This window comes from Bidens hawaiensis, unplaced genomic scaffold, assembly GCF_021521415.1.
Source record: "Bidens hawaiensis isolate Kalapana, Puna unplaced genomic scaffold, B.hawaiensis_p1.1 tig00030808_1, whole genome shotgun sequence".
NCBI classification, from domain to species: Eukaryota; Viridiplantae; Streptophyta; class Magnoliopsida; order Asterales; family Asteraceae; genus Bidens; species Bidens hawaiensis.
Genome location: NW_027495155.1, coordinates 185963 through 199849, shown reverse-complemented (window position 1 = coordinate 199849; position 13887 = coordinate 185963). Strand labels below are relative to the sequence as shown.

At 35.6% G+C, this 13887-nt stretch overlaps 2 protein-coding genes across 2 annotated transcripts; both read right to left on the bottom strand.

Moving 5' to 3' along the window:
• Positions 1 to 1164: 1164 nt before the first annotated feature.
• Positions 1165 to 3562, bottom strand: LOC143581109 (pumilio homolog 12-like). Its single transcript, XM_077063970.1, has 4 exons — positions 2274 to 3562; positions 2035 to 2197; positions 1558 to 1721; positions 1165 to 1465 (listed from the first exon to the last, which is right to left on the bottom strand). Exons 1-4 carry the CDS (start codon positions 3098 to 3100, stop codon positions 1165 to 1167), a joined length of 1455 nt encoding a protein of 484 aa, XP_076920085.1. The 5' UTR covers positions 3101 to 3562.
• Positions 3563 to 9919: 6357 nt separating this feature from the next.
• LOC143581101 (metal transporter Nramp2-like) lies at positions 9920 to 13416 on the bottom strand. The gene is made up of 4 exons (XM_077063965.1): positions 12676 to 13416; positions 11844 to 11980; positions 11115 to 11767; positions 9920 to 10207 (listed from the first exon to the last, which is right to left on the bottom strand). Exons 1-4 carry the CDS (start codon positions 13266 to 13268, stop codon positions 9989 to 9991), a joined length of 1602 nt encoding a protein of 533 aa, XP_076920080.1. The 5' UTR covers positions 13269 to 13416; the 3' UTR covers positions 9920 to 9988.
• Between the last annotated feature and the right edge of the window lie 471 nt (positions 13417 to 13887).

The following is a 13887-nucleotide window of genomic DNA, read 5'->3' as shown; positions in this document are numbered from 1 at the left end:
ACATGCTTTGTCAAGTTTTAGCATGTTGTAAGGTTTTATGATCAACATCATCTCTTTGTCATTAAACACCATATAACACCGTATCATTTCTTGTCTTCATAGGCACCAAACCAACCCTAAACAAATGACATAAAATACCTTCACTTTACGCTTTGGACACCCGACCTACTTTTTTATCCAAAGGTAACTAAGCAACTTGATTTCACCCACTATGCTTTCCACCATTTGCCGTTAAACACCATATAACACCATATCATTTCTTGTCTTCATAGGCACCAAACCGACCCTAAACAAATGACATAAAATACATTCGCTTTACGCTTTAGAAATTTAGTGTATTTATGCAAATCCAAAAGATCATGAACATCGAAAGCAAAGATGCCTAGAGTCTTACACCATGATGAAATCGCCTGCCATACCAATTGTGCAAACCCGTGGGACATGAGAAGGCTTTCAACCGTCTGCTCCATATCCCTACAAACCGTAGAAGATAATGAAGCCACATCGATGTTTCTCTTGGCCAACAACGCCATTACTAGTATCCTCTCCAACTCAATTCCCGAAGCCAAGATTCTTACCACCTCGGGACCCAATTATTCCACACGAACATGTAGTGTGGTGTAATCCAGAATAATTATGCATAGTAATCCTGAAACGTCGGCTGTAATTTCGATCGTTGATTTGATGGCAGTTAATACTATGTATCGTGGACACTATTATGGACATATAATTCATCCATGATTCAAAGTTTAAACAAAAGAAGATTTCTAAAAAAGTTAATACACCACATATATAATCACTAACTTCCAATGTCTTAACAACTTCATAACACAATGGCCAAAAGTAATTCCAAACGTCAACGTTGAAGGTTCAAGTAAAGAAGAACATAAATTCAAGAGACAACATATGACAGACATCAATTGCTACATTTGTGAAGTAAAAACATATATTCACAAACTAAACTTTCAAATTACCCACTGTAGTCTCCAGCTTAGACAAAATTAACCTTCTTTTTGTTGAATCTCCCAAGTATCTTTTTACCATAAAGATTGGTTTGCATAGACCACATGTTCTTGGAAATCAAGCCACATAGACACTCATGTGCATAACCCTGCTTACCATCAACAACATCAAACATCATTTCATAAATCAAAAACTTTAGTATTAGTATAAAAATATTATAAGTAATTGAAAATATTTACTAACCTTGGAAACTTTAAGTGCTGACTGGATAACAAAATTTGCGTACAGGTCCACTAAAAGCGACGATGAATTAGGGCTTCTAACAAGTTCCAAAACGATTCGCGTAGATACACCTTCTCCGGATTCATTCAAACATTTCTCCACAACATTACTACCATACTTATTGCATGACAAAGTTGCAAAATTCCCTTGTAGTTGCCTCACTAGAAGTGCAGTTAATTCTGGTATATTCAGACCCACCATGTGTTGCAAAACATAATTACTGAATAAAAAGTAAACAGTTAATGAAAAGCTGAAAACCCATAAAGATAAATTAATAACTAGCTTTTTTTTAAATTTTATTTAGAAACAAACCCGAAAGGATCTTCGGCTAGGTGAACCGAATTGGCCATAATTTCAGCAAGTATACGCGTTCTAACTTCTCCACGCGTGTGTTCCACACACGCTTGTAGAACACAGCAGCCGCTTCTATCAGTTGCTATTTTGTAGCACTCGTTGGCGATTTCAGTGAGAATCGGCTGTCAAAGGTAATAACATTAACATTATCTATCACAAACTTAAAATGTTCCTTAATACTTACCAAAATCGTCATTAAAATGTTCCTTGATATGTACAATAGAAGTGTTCCAGAAAAACATGAAGATTCACATTAATAAGGTGTTTGGTACCTCAAGCCAAATTTGGCTTCAATTAACTCAATAAAACTTGCATTTAGAGCTCTAGATAAATAATATTACATAACAATCACAAAATAATACTAATAAATCAGCAATTTCATCTCTCTACCAACCGCATAAAAATTAATAAAAATAATGGTAGAGAACATCGTACCATGTTAACTTCGGTCGGGAAATTAACCAGACAAAATTGTATGACATGATGTCCGTTCGGGTCGACCGCCAACATGGTTGCACCGCGATGTAAAGCTTTAATTACTAACTTCACCTGATTTGTATCTTGCAAATTCTCCAACAACTTTTGTACTGATCTTGTCCTATAAAACCACCAATAACACACAAATAAACATATGCTCTTCAAATCAATTAAATAATAATTATAACATGACATACCCATGTGGATTCATACACACAAGAATAATATCTTTAACCAGGGATAGAATTAACTGCATCTTCTGATCATCATTACACAGAGCAACAAGTTTTTGAACCAAATAATTCCCAAATTGATCCTTCATCAAATCAGAAACCACACCAACAACCTCGGACAAAACAAACTCCACCTCGTCCAATGTTGGGTTTTCAAACATAGCTTGTAATATCCTAAACCCATTTTGATCTTTAGCCATTGTGTAAATCCTACCCCTTAATCTCTTAAAACACCAAGTAACCTCGTTATTTTGACTTTGACTTTGACTCTGATTTTGAAATTGGCTGCTACTGCTACAAGGATTATATTGCTCATATTGTTCATAATCATCTGGTTTATGAAATTTCATTTTGTTACCAGTAATTTGTTCAAAATGTTGTGTGAAATTTAGGGTTTTGTTGGACTTTCGGTCAAAGTCAAAGACGTCGTCAGACCACCGTTGAACGCCCAAATCAGAATGCATTATTCTTCTAGGGCTGTTCATCGGGTGAACAAAACCCTCTCCGGCGCCGGAGAAAGAACCGATTTGACCGGAAAACGGCGGTGGGTTGGCGTTATAACTCGCCGGAGAAAGATTAAGCAACGAAAAGACGTTAGATAAGCTCTGATCGGCGTCAAGCGGAGGTGGTAAATGAGTAAAACGAGTAAAATGAGAAAGATTAGTGTTTTCCGATAAATACGGGCCGTCGGAAATAAAATCCGGCGGGAATGACGGCAACGGAACGCCGTTTCCGGCGGGGTGGTGGTACGTCGGAAACTGCATCATCTGGGTGTTTCTTCGATGGTCCATTAATGGACTGAAATATGAAATAATAATAATAAGACAGTGGGTTTGTGGAATACGAGGTTTTAGTTTTATTTTACTAGGGTTTTGGGATTTGAGGAACGTTTGATGATTCGAACGTTTGGTTGTTTGTTGGTTGGTTTGTTTGTGTGTGTGCTGATTTTTGGGGAGGTGAAGTGGAATGGGGTTATATAAAGAAGAATATTATTGATTGGTTGTTTAAGAATTTAGAGAGAGAAAGGAGCGTTTAAGAGAGAGAGTGCATGCAATATATGGAATGATATTTTGATGCGTGGTGGAGAAGTTTGTCCACCGTGGCAGTATGTGGGCCCCATGAATTCTATGATGCGTAGTCACGATGAAGGCAAATGGTCGTCCCATGATAAATTAATGATGTTTATTCTGAACGGAAACTCATACGATTTTCATGCTGGATGAGAATCACATGGAGAATAATAATCTTTTTGTTATGGTAATTGGTAATGCAATGCAAGAGGTCAGAAATTGGGTACCATATGTTAATTCGTATCAAAAAATCTTAACGCGTAGTCGTATACATGCTTTAACCTTTTTGCCTTTTTGTTTAACGTTTTTATCTATACATGTTAAAGAGATAGTCGGGAAGTAATAAGTTGTAAACATATTAATAAGTTGACGGGTGGACCTTGTTTAATTAACTAGTACACTACAAACATATAATATATGATTTTATAATTTGGTGTAACACTAAAATGGTATGTTGCTATCCGTCAAGTGAGCTTTTTATTATCTTTTGGACGGTTATGAACGTACATCACTGCAACTTCTTTTTGTCTTTTCTAAGCATTGAGGTACAAACTTGAAAAAGATGTGTTCACATGTAACCTGTATTTTTATTTTACTTTAATTTCCTCATGTAAATAAAATAGCATGGTGGTATGTTACAATTAAAAAAAATGTAATAGCTTATTTATGTAATGAAATATCATTGTTACTAGCTAGAATTTAAATGATTTGAGAGTTGATAAGGCGGACCAAGAAATAAGAATTGACCATATATACAACGACCAATGATTCACATGTATTCGATCTAAGAAACAAAAGTCATACATGGGGAGTTATAAGAAAACGAACCTTGAAGTTTGACCTCAAAATGAATGGATGAACTACACAATACGAACCAAAGTAGCATCATCATAAAAGACACCCCCATAAACCGAGACCAGTTAAAACTAAATTTGATATCTTCGTAAAATGGAAATCAGGCCACAATAGAGGCATTGGATAGATAGGTTATATTGTTTATTCGGACATGACCCGTATATTTATTTGTATAAAAAACATATATCTTTACCCGTGCTCGCGACTTGAATCATTCATAGATATAAGTCATTTATCAGAACGGGTGACACGTATGAAGTTGTGAAAATATTAACCAAGTTGACATGTTAACCTGTTTAATTAATTGGGTTAAATAGACAGATCAACGCAAATACATTTTGTGTATTGACTAATATGTCATTTTAAAAGTTACATACAAAACTAGTACAAGACGTGTATAAGATATAACTTGTTATTAAATATAAAACTAAAGTTACCAATAATATGTCACCATCCATGTGAGCTTTCTTATCTTTTGTACAATTATGCACGTAAATCACTTATATACTCTCTATCTTTTCCAGGCATTGAAGTATATATGAACTTGAAAATGAAAACGATGGTGTGCATTAAATGTAACCTGTTTTTTTGATTTTTATATGTAAATAAAATAAAATAGCGGTAATGTTTAGTTTCAAAGTGGTGGTCATGGGTTTAATCCCCACTATAAGTGGTTTGCAAATAATAATGTATTTGGTTGTTCAAAAAAAATGTAATGTTTTATTTATGAAAAGAATTACCATTGTCACTAACTGGAATTTAAATAATTTGAGAGTGGATAAATCTGATCACGAAAGGAAGAAGTAACCATGATGATCGGATCGAATGGAAGAAAGACATACAACGACCAATGTCCAATAATGATCCACATATATTCGACTTAAGAAACAAATTTATGCATGGTGAGTTCTAAGAAAACAAAACTTGAAGCCAGAGTTTAAAAAGGATGGATGAACCAAACGATAAATACCAAAGTAGCATTCTTAGTGCACGGGGAGCCATACCACATTGTCCCATATTCTCTATTTTATCCTGCAAATTTTCCTATTTCTTCCCAAAGGGGTCCGCCACACACAATATTAATCCGTGCGAAAGTGGAAAGTAATCTCCAGATTCGGTGGAAAATAATCCGTGAGAAACCAGAGGATGGTGTTCTTAAGCGGCACCTTTTTACCCCGATCTTTCCCCAACTCCACTCCGTAATGTATGCACTTAATGAAGAGCCTCCCTATGAAAAGGGCCCGGATCCACAAAGGAGTAGTCAGGCCCAAACATGAAGGTCCAGCTTCTTGACATAGCATCTTTTTACCCAAACCCAAAAGGGAATCCCATTAGAGGAACGAGACCCCTTAATGTCTAATCGTACTACTAAAGGAGAAGGAAACAAGGCATTTAATGCCCAACCACTTCCAACAAACCCATGGAGGCTGGCAAGAAGGATGTGACAGACAGGAACATCATACGTGGAGGAAGAAGCCTTTGGTCAAATACAAAGGCAATCAGATAATAACTTACTAGAGGATATTATAAATATAGGATTATATGTCTCTTTTGTAACTCATTTCGTGGCTATATAAAAGGGATGAGGCATTCAATATAACACACATTCTAATTACTCAATTTATGCCCTCAATCATATTTCATCAGTCATTTAGTGGTGTAAAGCCTTGATATAAAACCTACTTCACTTGCATGTTAAAGACACTAACAAAATGCTAGGTTCCAATCTCAATAAGTAGATAAATGAGATAATTAAGTTCGGGTGAGTGAATTTTTATACTTACATTGTTCTTCATATTTCTCTCTAGAAAGTATATCTTGTATGAAGTGGAAGCATCATGTTCTCTGTGTAGAGAAATAATCCTTGACCATCTATGGTTGATGTGGCGACTCTTGACCATCAGGATTTTCAGTTATAAATAGCACAATTGTGTACCATTGTACACATACCTTGATATAGCTATGCTATAGATGTAATCAATAATACTTGAAATACTATTTGAGTGGAACGTTATAAATATATTAGTCGTGTCCTCGTATATTGTGTCCTAGGTACACTCTGGTGACACGTGGCAGCATACCAGGACACGTGGCAGAATGTGTCAGACCACGTGTCAGAATGGTACTCGTCGCGGTACGCGACGGTGTTGAAAAATGTGCCCATCGCGTACCGCGATGGGACACAAAAATGGCTATAAAAGGGGAGGGATCCGGCTCATTTCACACACACCACAGCCACTCTCTCTATCTCGGTTTGCGTGCCGAACACCGTTTTGCGTTCCACCGATCCGACAATCATTATCACATCGTAATCCGTGTCAAATACCCGATGTTTTCTCTAAGTGCGTACCACTCATGAAACCCGACATTCCGTCTCGAAGTACGTGCACGACCCGGCGATCGAACATTGTCTCGATTGGAGTACCAAGAAAAGGTGGATCAAGAACGTCTCGATAAACGTGCATAGAATAGAAGCGCCGCCCGTATAAACTTAGGAATATCTAACTCCGAATACCCGTATGAGATAAGGGGTTCTGACTAAGTTATTATTTTATTATTATAAATGGCTTAGACCATAGTCGAAAGTATAGCTGAACCTTGATTATGATTAAGAGTTATATAACTTTTCTTAAGCAAATGTTATAGTAAAAATATAGTTTCTTCTTGACTAAGAAACATAAGCAATTATATACCAGGGGTATAATAAATAGTATTTCTTTATTATTAAGAAATATGATATTCAAAGAATATAGTTTGATTAATGTTTCTTCTTGAAGAAAGAACTCAATATAAATGTTTCTTCCTGAAGAAGAAACGAGCAATATAATTGGTGAATAAACAAGAGGACTAAAGGTCCAAATGTTTTATAAACAAATGTTTTTATCAAGGTTAAAAGCTAACGAAATAGACTAAAGGTCTAAAGCTAGATCGCTGATCTAGTTATTTATACAAGATGTTATTCTCGTACTATAGGTCCGAGGTAACTAAACAAGAAGAAGAATCAAAAAACAAGAATCAGTAAAAGAAACTGATTATAAACAGACAAGGTGAATACGCCCCAAACATTTTATAATGAGTCTGAATGTTTAAAAACTTTGTGTACAATAATAAGAAATGGACACTCTGATTAAGAGTATACATGTGTCTGGATCCAAACATACATGGTGATTCGGCATTTCCCCGAGGCCATGCATATCATCAACATGCCTCTGAAGGTCTACGGGACTGTTCAGAGAAATGATATTGTGTATATAATTAATTGTACATGGTACTTGGGGTAATTTGATCCCAGTTTAGTTGGGTGCCTAATGAGTAGTCACAAAGGTATTATTGTTGGTTTCACAAAGGTACTGAAAAAGAGATTTTAGAGTCAGCGTTATTCACCAGCTTTGTGTTGACGTATTTTTCCCCCATGTTACAGGGAAACAAGAAATGTTAGAACATACAAGCAAGATGAAATGGAAGATTGGAGTTATAGTCATTAGATGCTATCTGATGGCTCAGATATTTTAATTCAAAATATTACAAAGATTTATGTTTTCTAAAGAAATGTATTATAAACATTGAACGGGTATTTAAACCCGACTTTTTAATAAGTTTTCAAAGTAATAATATTTTATTAAAGACTTCCGCTGAATTTAAACCCGCAACTCTGATTTATTTACAAAACAGGTACCAACTTGTGGTCACACGCCTAGGCCCTAAAGTGGGGTGTGACATATATATATATATATATATATATATATATATATATATATATATATATGTGTGTGTGTGTGTGTGTGTGTGTGTGTGTGTGTGTGTGTGTGTTGTGTGATATATATATATATATGTATGTATATATGTTGTGTGTGTGTGTATGTATATGTATATATGTTGTGTGTGTATATATGTGTATGCAAAATGAATCCTAGAAATAACCCGAACCTACCGAACCACCTATTCCCTCATTTCGGTCAACACCATGGTTCGCAAAACCAACCGAATGTGATCTTACAATGAAACCCGGTGAACCTCAACCGAGCTATCTGTTTCAATTTCTCGACCCGAACCTAAACATGTATGCCAACCGAGCTATATGTTTTTTTATATTTTTAGTTAATTATTTTTTTGTATTTCTTTTTAATTTTAATGCATTTTTATTTAATTATTTGAAGAAATTGGTTTTTATTTGATTAGTTTAATTATAAAAAGAAAATAATAAAAAAAGATACTGTGGGCCCAACTTGTAGCCCCTACACCATTACACCCCAAAAACAAATTCGTCCCCTTTGCTGACTGGGCGCCACGTGTCACAATTCGCCCCCAATTGTAGCTCATCCACTACACATAGCCTAACCAACAATTTTCACTTACACATTATTCAACATATTTTGACACAACAGGAAACGACGTACGCGTAGTGGGGTGTGAGGTGGGGCGAAAAGGGGTTGAAACAACCCCCCCCCCCCCCCCGTGGCGATTTTTGGGCGAAAAGGGGCGGGGGCGGAGGGTTGTTGTCTCCCAAGTTTGTTTAAAAATAATAATATTTAATTTAAAAAATTAATTAAAACAACATATATATATATATATAAACATACACCTTCTTTCTCCATTTCATACACAATTCATACTGAAATTTTCAAAAAATCTAGCAAAATGAATCCTAGAAACAACCTGAACCAACCGAATTCCATGAAACTCACCGCTACCATAAGAGAAATCATCAAAAACCACGAAAAGTTTGCCGAGGAACTCAACAATGCATGAGAGAAAACAACAAACAACACGAAAATATTGTCGCTATGTTGAAACTGCGGGAAATGTGTAAAGAATACGAATCCCTCAAAGCGGCCGGGACACATTAAGAGGCCGCATTATTGCAAGTTGCAACGACAACGAATAGAAAAAATGCTCGAATATTATGGATATTAGTTTTTTTTTAGTTATGTATTTTTTTAATTTTTAGTTATGTATTTTTTTGTATTTTTTTTTAATTTTAATGCATTTTTATTTAATTATTTAAATAAATTGGTTTTTATTTGTTTAGTTTAATTATAAAAAGAAAATAATAAAAAAAATACTATGGGCCCAGTTTGTAGCCCTTACACCATTACATCCTAAAAACAAATTCTCACCATTTACTGACTCGATACCACGTGTCATAATTCGCTCCAATTTGTAGCCTCTCCACTACGCATAGCCTAATAATCAAAAACCAATAAGCCATATATCATTGTTATATAAGTAATGACCAATGATCTAAAAGGTGGACACAAGACCAAACCATTAAGGGCATCACCAATTGGTTTGGTTTGTTTCACATGTTTTTGTATAGATAATATATTGATTTGACCGTTTCGAATCAAACATAACCCGAACCAGTCAATAAACAAGAGAGTCAAACCTACCTGCATAATACAACTAATTACATTACTTAAATCTAACAAAAGTGATACAAAACTAAGGTGTTTATAACCATATACCAAATGAATCAATGTTCTATGTCAAATATTCATCTCTACTTTCGCTACCAACATGTAAACAAAATATTTCGCTATTCTACACAAAATCAAATCAAATACAATATAACAAAGCTTTCAACTTTGGTTAATGGTCAACCTATGAACAGTAATTCAGTAAACAAGATCTTCATTTCTCTGTGTAAACTTCAGTCTCTTCATATTCTTTCAGTTCATCTAAACTGAAGTTTAAAGTTAATAAAAGCCAATCTTTGACTTTGAAAAACGGGTCAACGGACTTGATGATTTATTTTCAAATATTTGCATACCCTTTATTGAATATATTGCTAAACCATGTAGATGGTAGGAAATTTCCATGATTTATGAGATATAATATAAACGCCACATAAGCGGTGGTACATGTTACGGCTAAAGACCCAAATAAGAATCCATTTACCTCGGCTACAAAAAAGTCAATCAAAAGGTAACCGTTGATCACCATCACTAAGGCAGCCACACTCCACGCAATTTTCTGCAATTTAAAAAATATAAACAAATAACAAAATGAAACTGAATGACAAAATTAATGATATTAGTTTTTAATCATATTAAACACATTAATTAATATAACAAATTTACAGAAATGGGGAAAAAGTGTTGACTGGTTAACCAACCCGCCCCGTTTGACTCAATACATAAAACTACATTTTTGGCCCATTTCCAACCCGTACGACTCAGCCATTTGACCATCTTTAGCTAAAGGTTTTGACTTTTGACGATCCATGTTTACTTAAAAATATCATACCGATGTTTTATAGTTTTTTTCTTGTTAACCAGGGGTGTAAACGAGCCAAGCTGCTCGAGATCAGCTCGTTAAAAGCTCTGAATCGAGCAGAGCTTGCTATCGAGCCTCAACAAGCTTATTATTTATGCAACGTTTTTAAAAATAATTATATAATAACTATCATTATGTATAAAATTATGATAAAACTGACCGAATAATGTATATCATGTTATATAGATAAATAACTAAAATATACATAAAAAAACATTATAAATGTATATAAATTATTAATTATATAAAAAAGTGAGTCGAGCCCAACTGCCTAAGCTTCATATATCAAGCCTGAGCTGGCTTACGATCCTAAACAAGTCCATCATTTGTATTACGTTTATTTGATATATTTATATGATAAATATTATAATGTATAGAATTATGATAAAATAACCAAATAATATATATTATGTTATACATAAAAAATATTATAAATGTATATAAATTAATTAATAGATAACATAAGAGCCAGTCATGAGCTTAGAAAACACTCAAGGGCTCAGGCTTGACTCGTGGAAACCCCTAAACTGAAAACAAAAACGCCATTTAACTTTCACAGCAATAATATTACCCAATCGACAAAAGAATCAAACAAAGATCGCACCTTTAAAGTCGGTCCAATCTTGAAACTCCCCATAACTTCCTCTTTTGACACCAATGTCAAAAGTGGAATAAGTGCAAACGGGATCTGAACCGACTGAAGAACATTAAGCCACTCATTCAACACATCCAACGAAGCTTCTGACTTGTTAAACACAAGTGCCACAATCATGGTCGGCACAATAGCACAACTTCTAGTTATTAATGCTCGCAACCACTTTTTCAACCGAAGATCAAGAAACCCGCCCATTATAAACTGACCCGCATACGTACCCGTGATTGTACTACTTTGACCCGCAGCCAATAACCCGATACCCCAAATGTACAAAACGGGCACAAACCCTCCTCCATATATTTTTTCAAGATACTGACCCGCGTTTACAAGCCCTATGCTATCGGCTTGTTTTGTATTATGAAACCCTTTTGCGAAAACAGTTGTTACACATAAATTTATCATGAAAGATATGAAAAGTGCGATCGAGGACTCGATTGTGTAGTAATTTATGGCTTCTTGGACCCGCCCTGTTTTCTTGGGGTCAATTTTTCTTGATTGGACTAATGCAGAGTGTAAAAATACATTGTGAGGCATTATTACACATCCTACAACACCAACTGCTTGCCTAATTGTTCTTGAACTCAGCTTTGGTACCAATAGACCTGTAATATTACAAGTAAAATCAAGAAATTGAACATATTAATATCTTATAAAAACTAGAAATTAGAAAAATTTTACCTATTAAAAGTTCTTTTCCACTAGGTTTTGCATCTGCAAACATCCATGCGAATGATAATCCCATTGTTGAGATGAGAACTGCAAACACAGCTTCCAAATTCCTCACTCCATAGTTTTCAAGAAGCAAAAACATGAAGCTGTAGATATAAATTCACCATTATTATGAAAACAATCAAGAACGTGAATTACTAGTAAACCTGTTAACAGTGTTATAAAAATCGCTAGGCGCTACTCAGGCGGTGGGGTCCTGACTAGCAATGAAAAGGGATTAATCGTATTGAAATTTATATATTTGAATAATTCAACATTGTAAAACTCGCTAAGCGCTAGTCAGACGGTGGGGTACCAACTAGCGATTAATCAGGAATTGATCGGATGGGAATTTTATATGTAATGTTTCCGAATCATTTATACATACATACATAAATATAAAAATTTTCAAATACCTCAATCATTTTAATAAAGTTTGATGTAAATTTGACAAACGCTACCGATTTTAGGGACCTATTAGGTGAAATCGAATTGGCAGCCCTCCGATTTCCAATTAATCGGTACCTAATCGCGATTTTTACAACACTTCAAAGTTCACTAAAGTTCAGATAGTATAGTTCAAGCATAAACAATTAAACCTAAACATAACATATCACTTAGAAAAACTTCACACATTAACATACTAGTTCACAAATAGGGTCGGCCACTTGGGCTAAACGGTTAAAACCAAGATCCGATTTTGACCGACTGCAAGTTCCAAGTACCAATTACCAATTAATCACCGATTAATCCCGATTTCCACACCACCACCCGTAACAACAAAACTTAACAAAACACTAACCAATCAGAAGCAGTAATCACCACCCCAGCCCAAATCGGCAGCACCCCATTACTCAAAATCTGAATCGCAATCGCACTCCCAATGACTTCCTGAATATCAGCTCCGGTCAACGCCACCTCAGCCATAACCCACAACACCAACCTCGCCCAATTCGGATACTCCTCCCGACAAAGCTCCGACAAATGTTTTCCGGTAGCCACACCAATCCTAGCCGACAGCAGCTGGATCAACAGACCCATTATAGTCGCCCACATCAGCAACCAAAGCAACGAGTACCCGGCTACAGCACCCGCCTGAAGATCCCCTTCAAGATTCCCCGGATCTAGAAACGCGATGCTCATTAGAAACCCGGGTCCGGTGAATAACCAGAGCTTCTTCCATGAAAACGGTGGCGTGGTGGTGGAGTCGTCGGAGAATAAATCTGCATCGAAGCCGTCGATTATTATTTTTTGTTGGGATTCGAAGGCGTTTTCGTCGGCGGTGGTGGTTGGAGATGAGGAGGTGGATAATGGGAGGAGAGTGTGGTGTTCTGATTCGGGTTCGGGTTTTGATTCGGTGGTGGGATAGATGATCGGAGAGGAGTGTTGTGTCATGGCCGCCGGCGGGAAATAATAATAATAATAATAATAAGACGTGTAATTAGGATTTAGGAATGAATAGAGTTGGTTACTTTTCCTCCGGATTTGCTTGGATCATGATTTTAAAGGTTTTGGGTTTGTTACAACGCACTTGAACAGATATAGCTTATTAGTATATTTCTCTTTAATTTGGTTACAAGGATGACTTTTTTGGGGTTTTTTTTCAAGTTTATCGCACTATCTTAACCGGGGTCACGTTGCTTTGGCGTTCTTCCGGGAAACCATACTATCGGCTGACACTTGACAGTTGTTGCGCCGCCAAAAGAGCAGAACTCTCTAGCGTAAAACATAGTGAGACGAAAACCCAGGTGAGCTCGGGATCCGAACTGACAACCTCGTAAGACTTGACTCAAATATTTCATTTTTAATATCCATCCAAAATTACATAAGTGGGAATCAAACTTGAGTATGGAGAATCTAAGTCTTCTTACCAGTAGATCACAAGTGAGATTTTTTAACTCTTTAATTTCTTTATATGTGTTAGTTTTATACATTTTTACTTTTAACTTTATAGTTATGAAAAATAGATAAAAGATCAAATACTATAATGTCTAATAATCATTTATTATGTTTA

Coding starts and splice junctions, on each gene's coding strand:
- LOC143581109 (XM_077063970.1), bottom strand. CDS start 3,100: ATGGACCATCGAAGAAACACCCAGATGATGCAGTTTCCGACGTACCAC. Junction 1,722..2,034: donor TCCCGACCGAAGTTAACATG/GTACGATGTTCT, acceptor TACCTTTGACAG/CCGATTCTCACTGAAATCGC. Junction 1,466..1,557: donor CTAGCCGAAGATCCTTTCGG/GTTTGTTTCTAA, acceptor CTTTTTATTCAG/TAATTATGTTTTGCAACACA.
- LOC143581101 (XM_077063965.1), bottom strand. CDS start 13,268: ATGACACAACACTCCTCTCCGATCATCTATCCCACCACCGAATCAAAA. Junction 11,981..12,675: donor GTGATTACTGCTTCTGATTG/GTTAGTGTTTTG, acceptor TTATATCTACAG/CTTCATGTTTTTGCTTCTTG. Junction 11,768..11,843: donor TGGAAAAGAACTTTTAATAG/GTAAAATTTTTC, acceptor GTAATATTACAG/GTCTATTGGTACCAAAGCTG.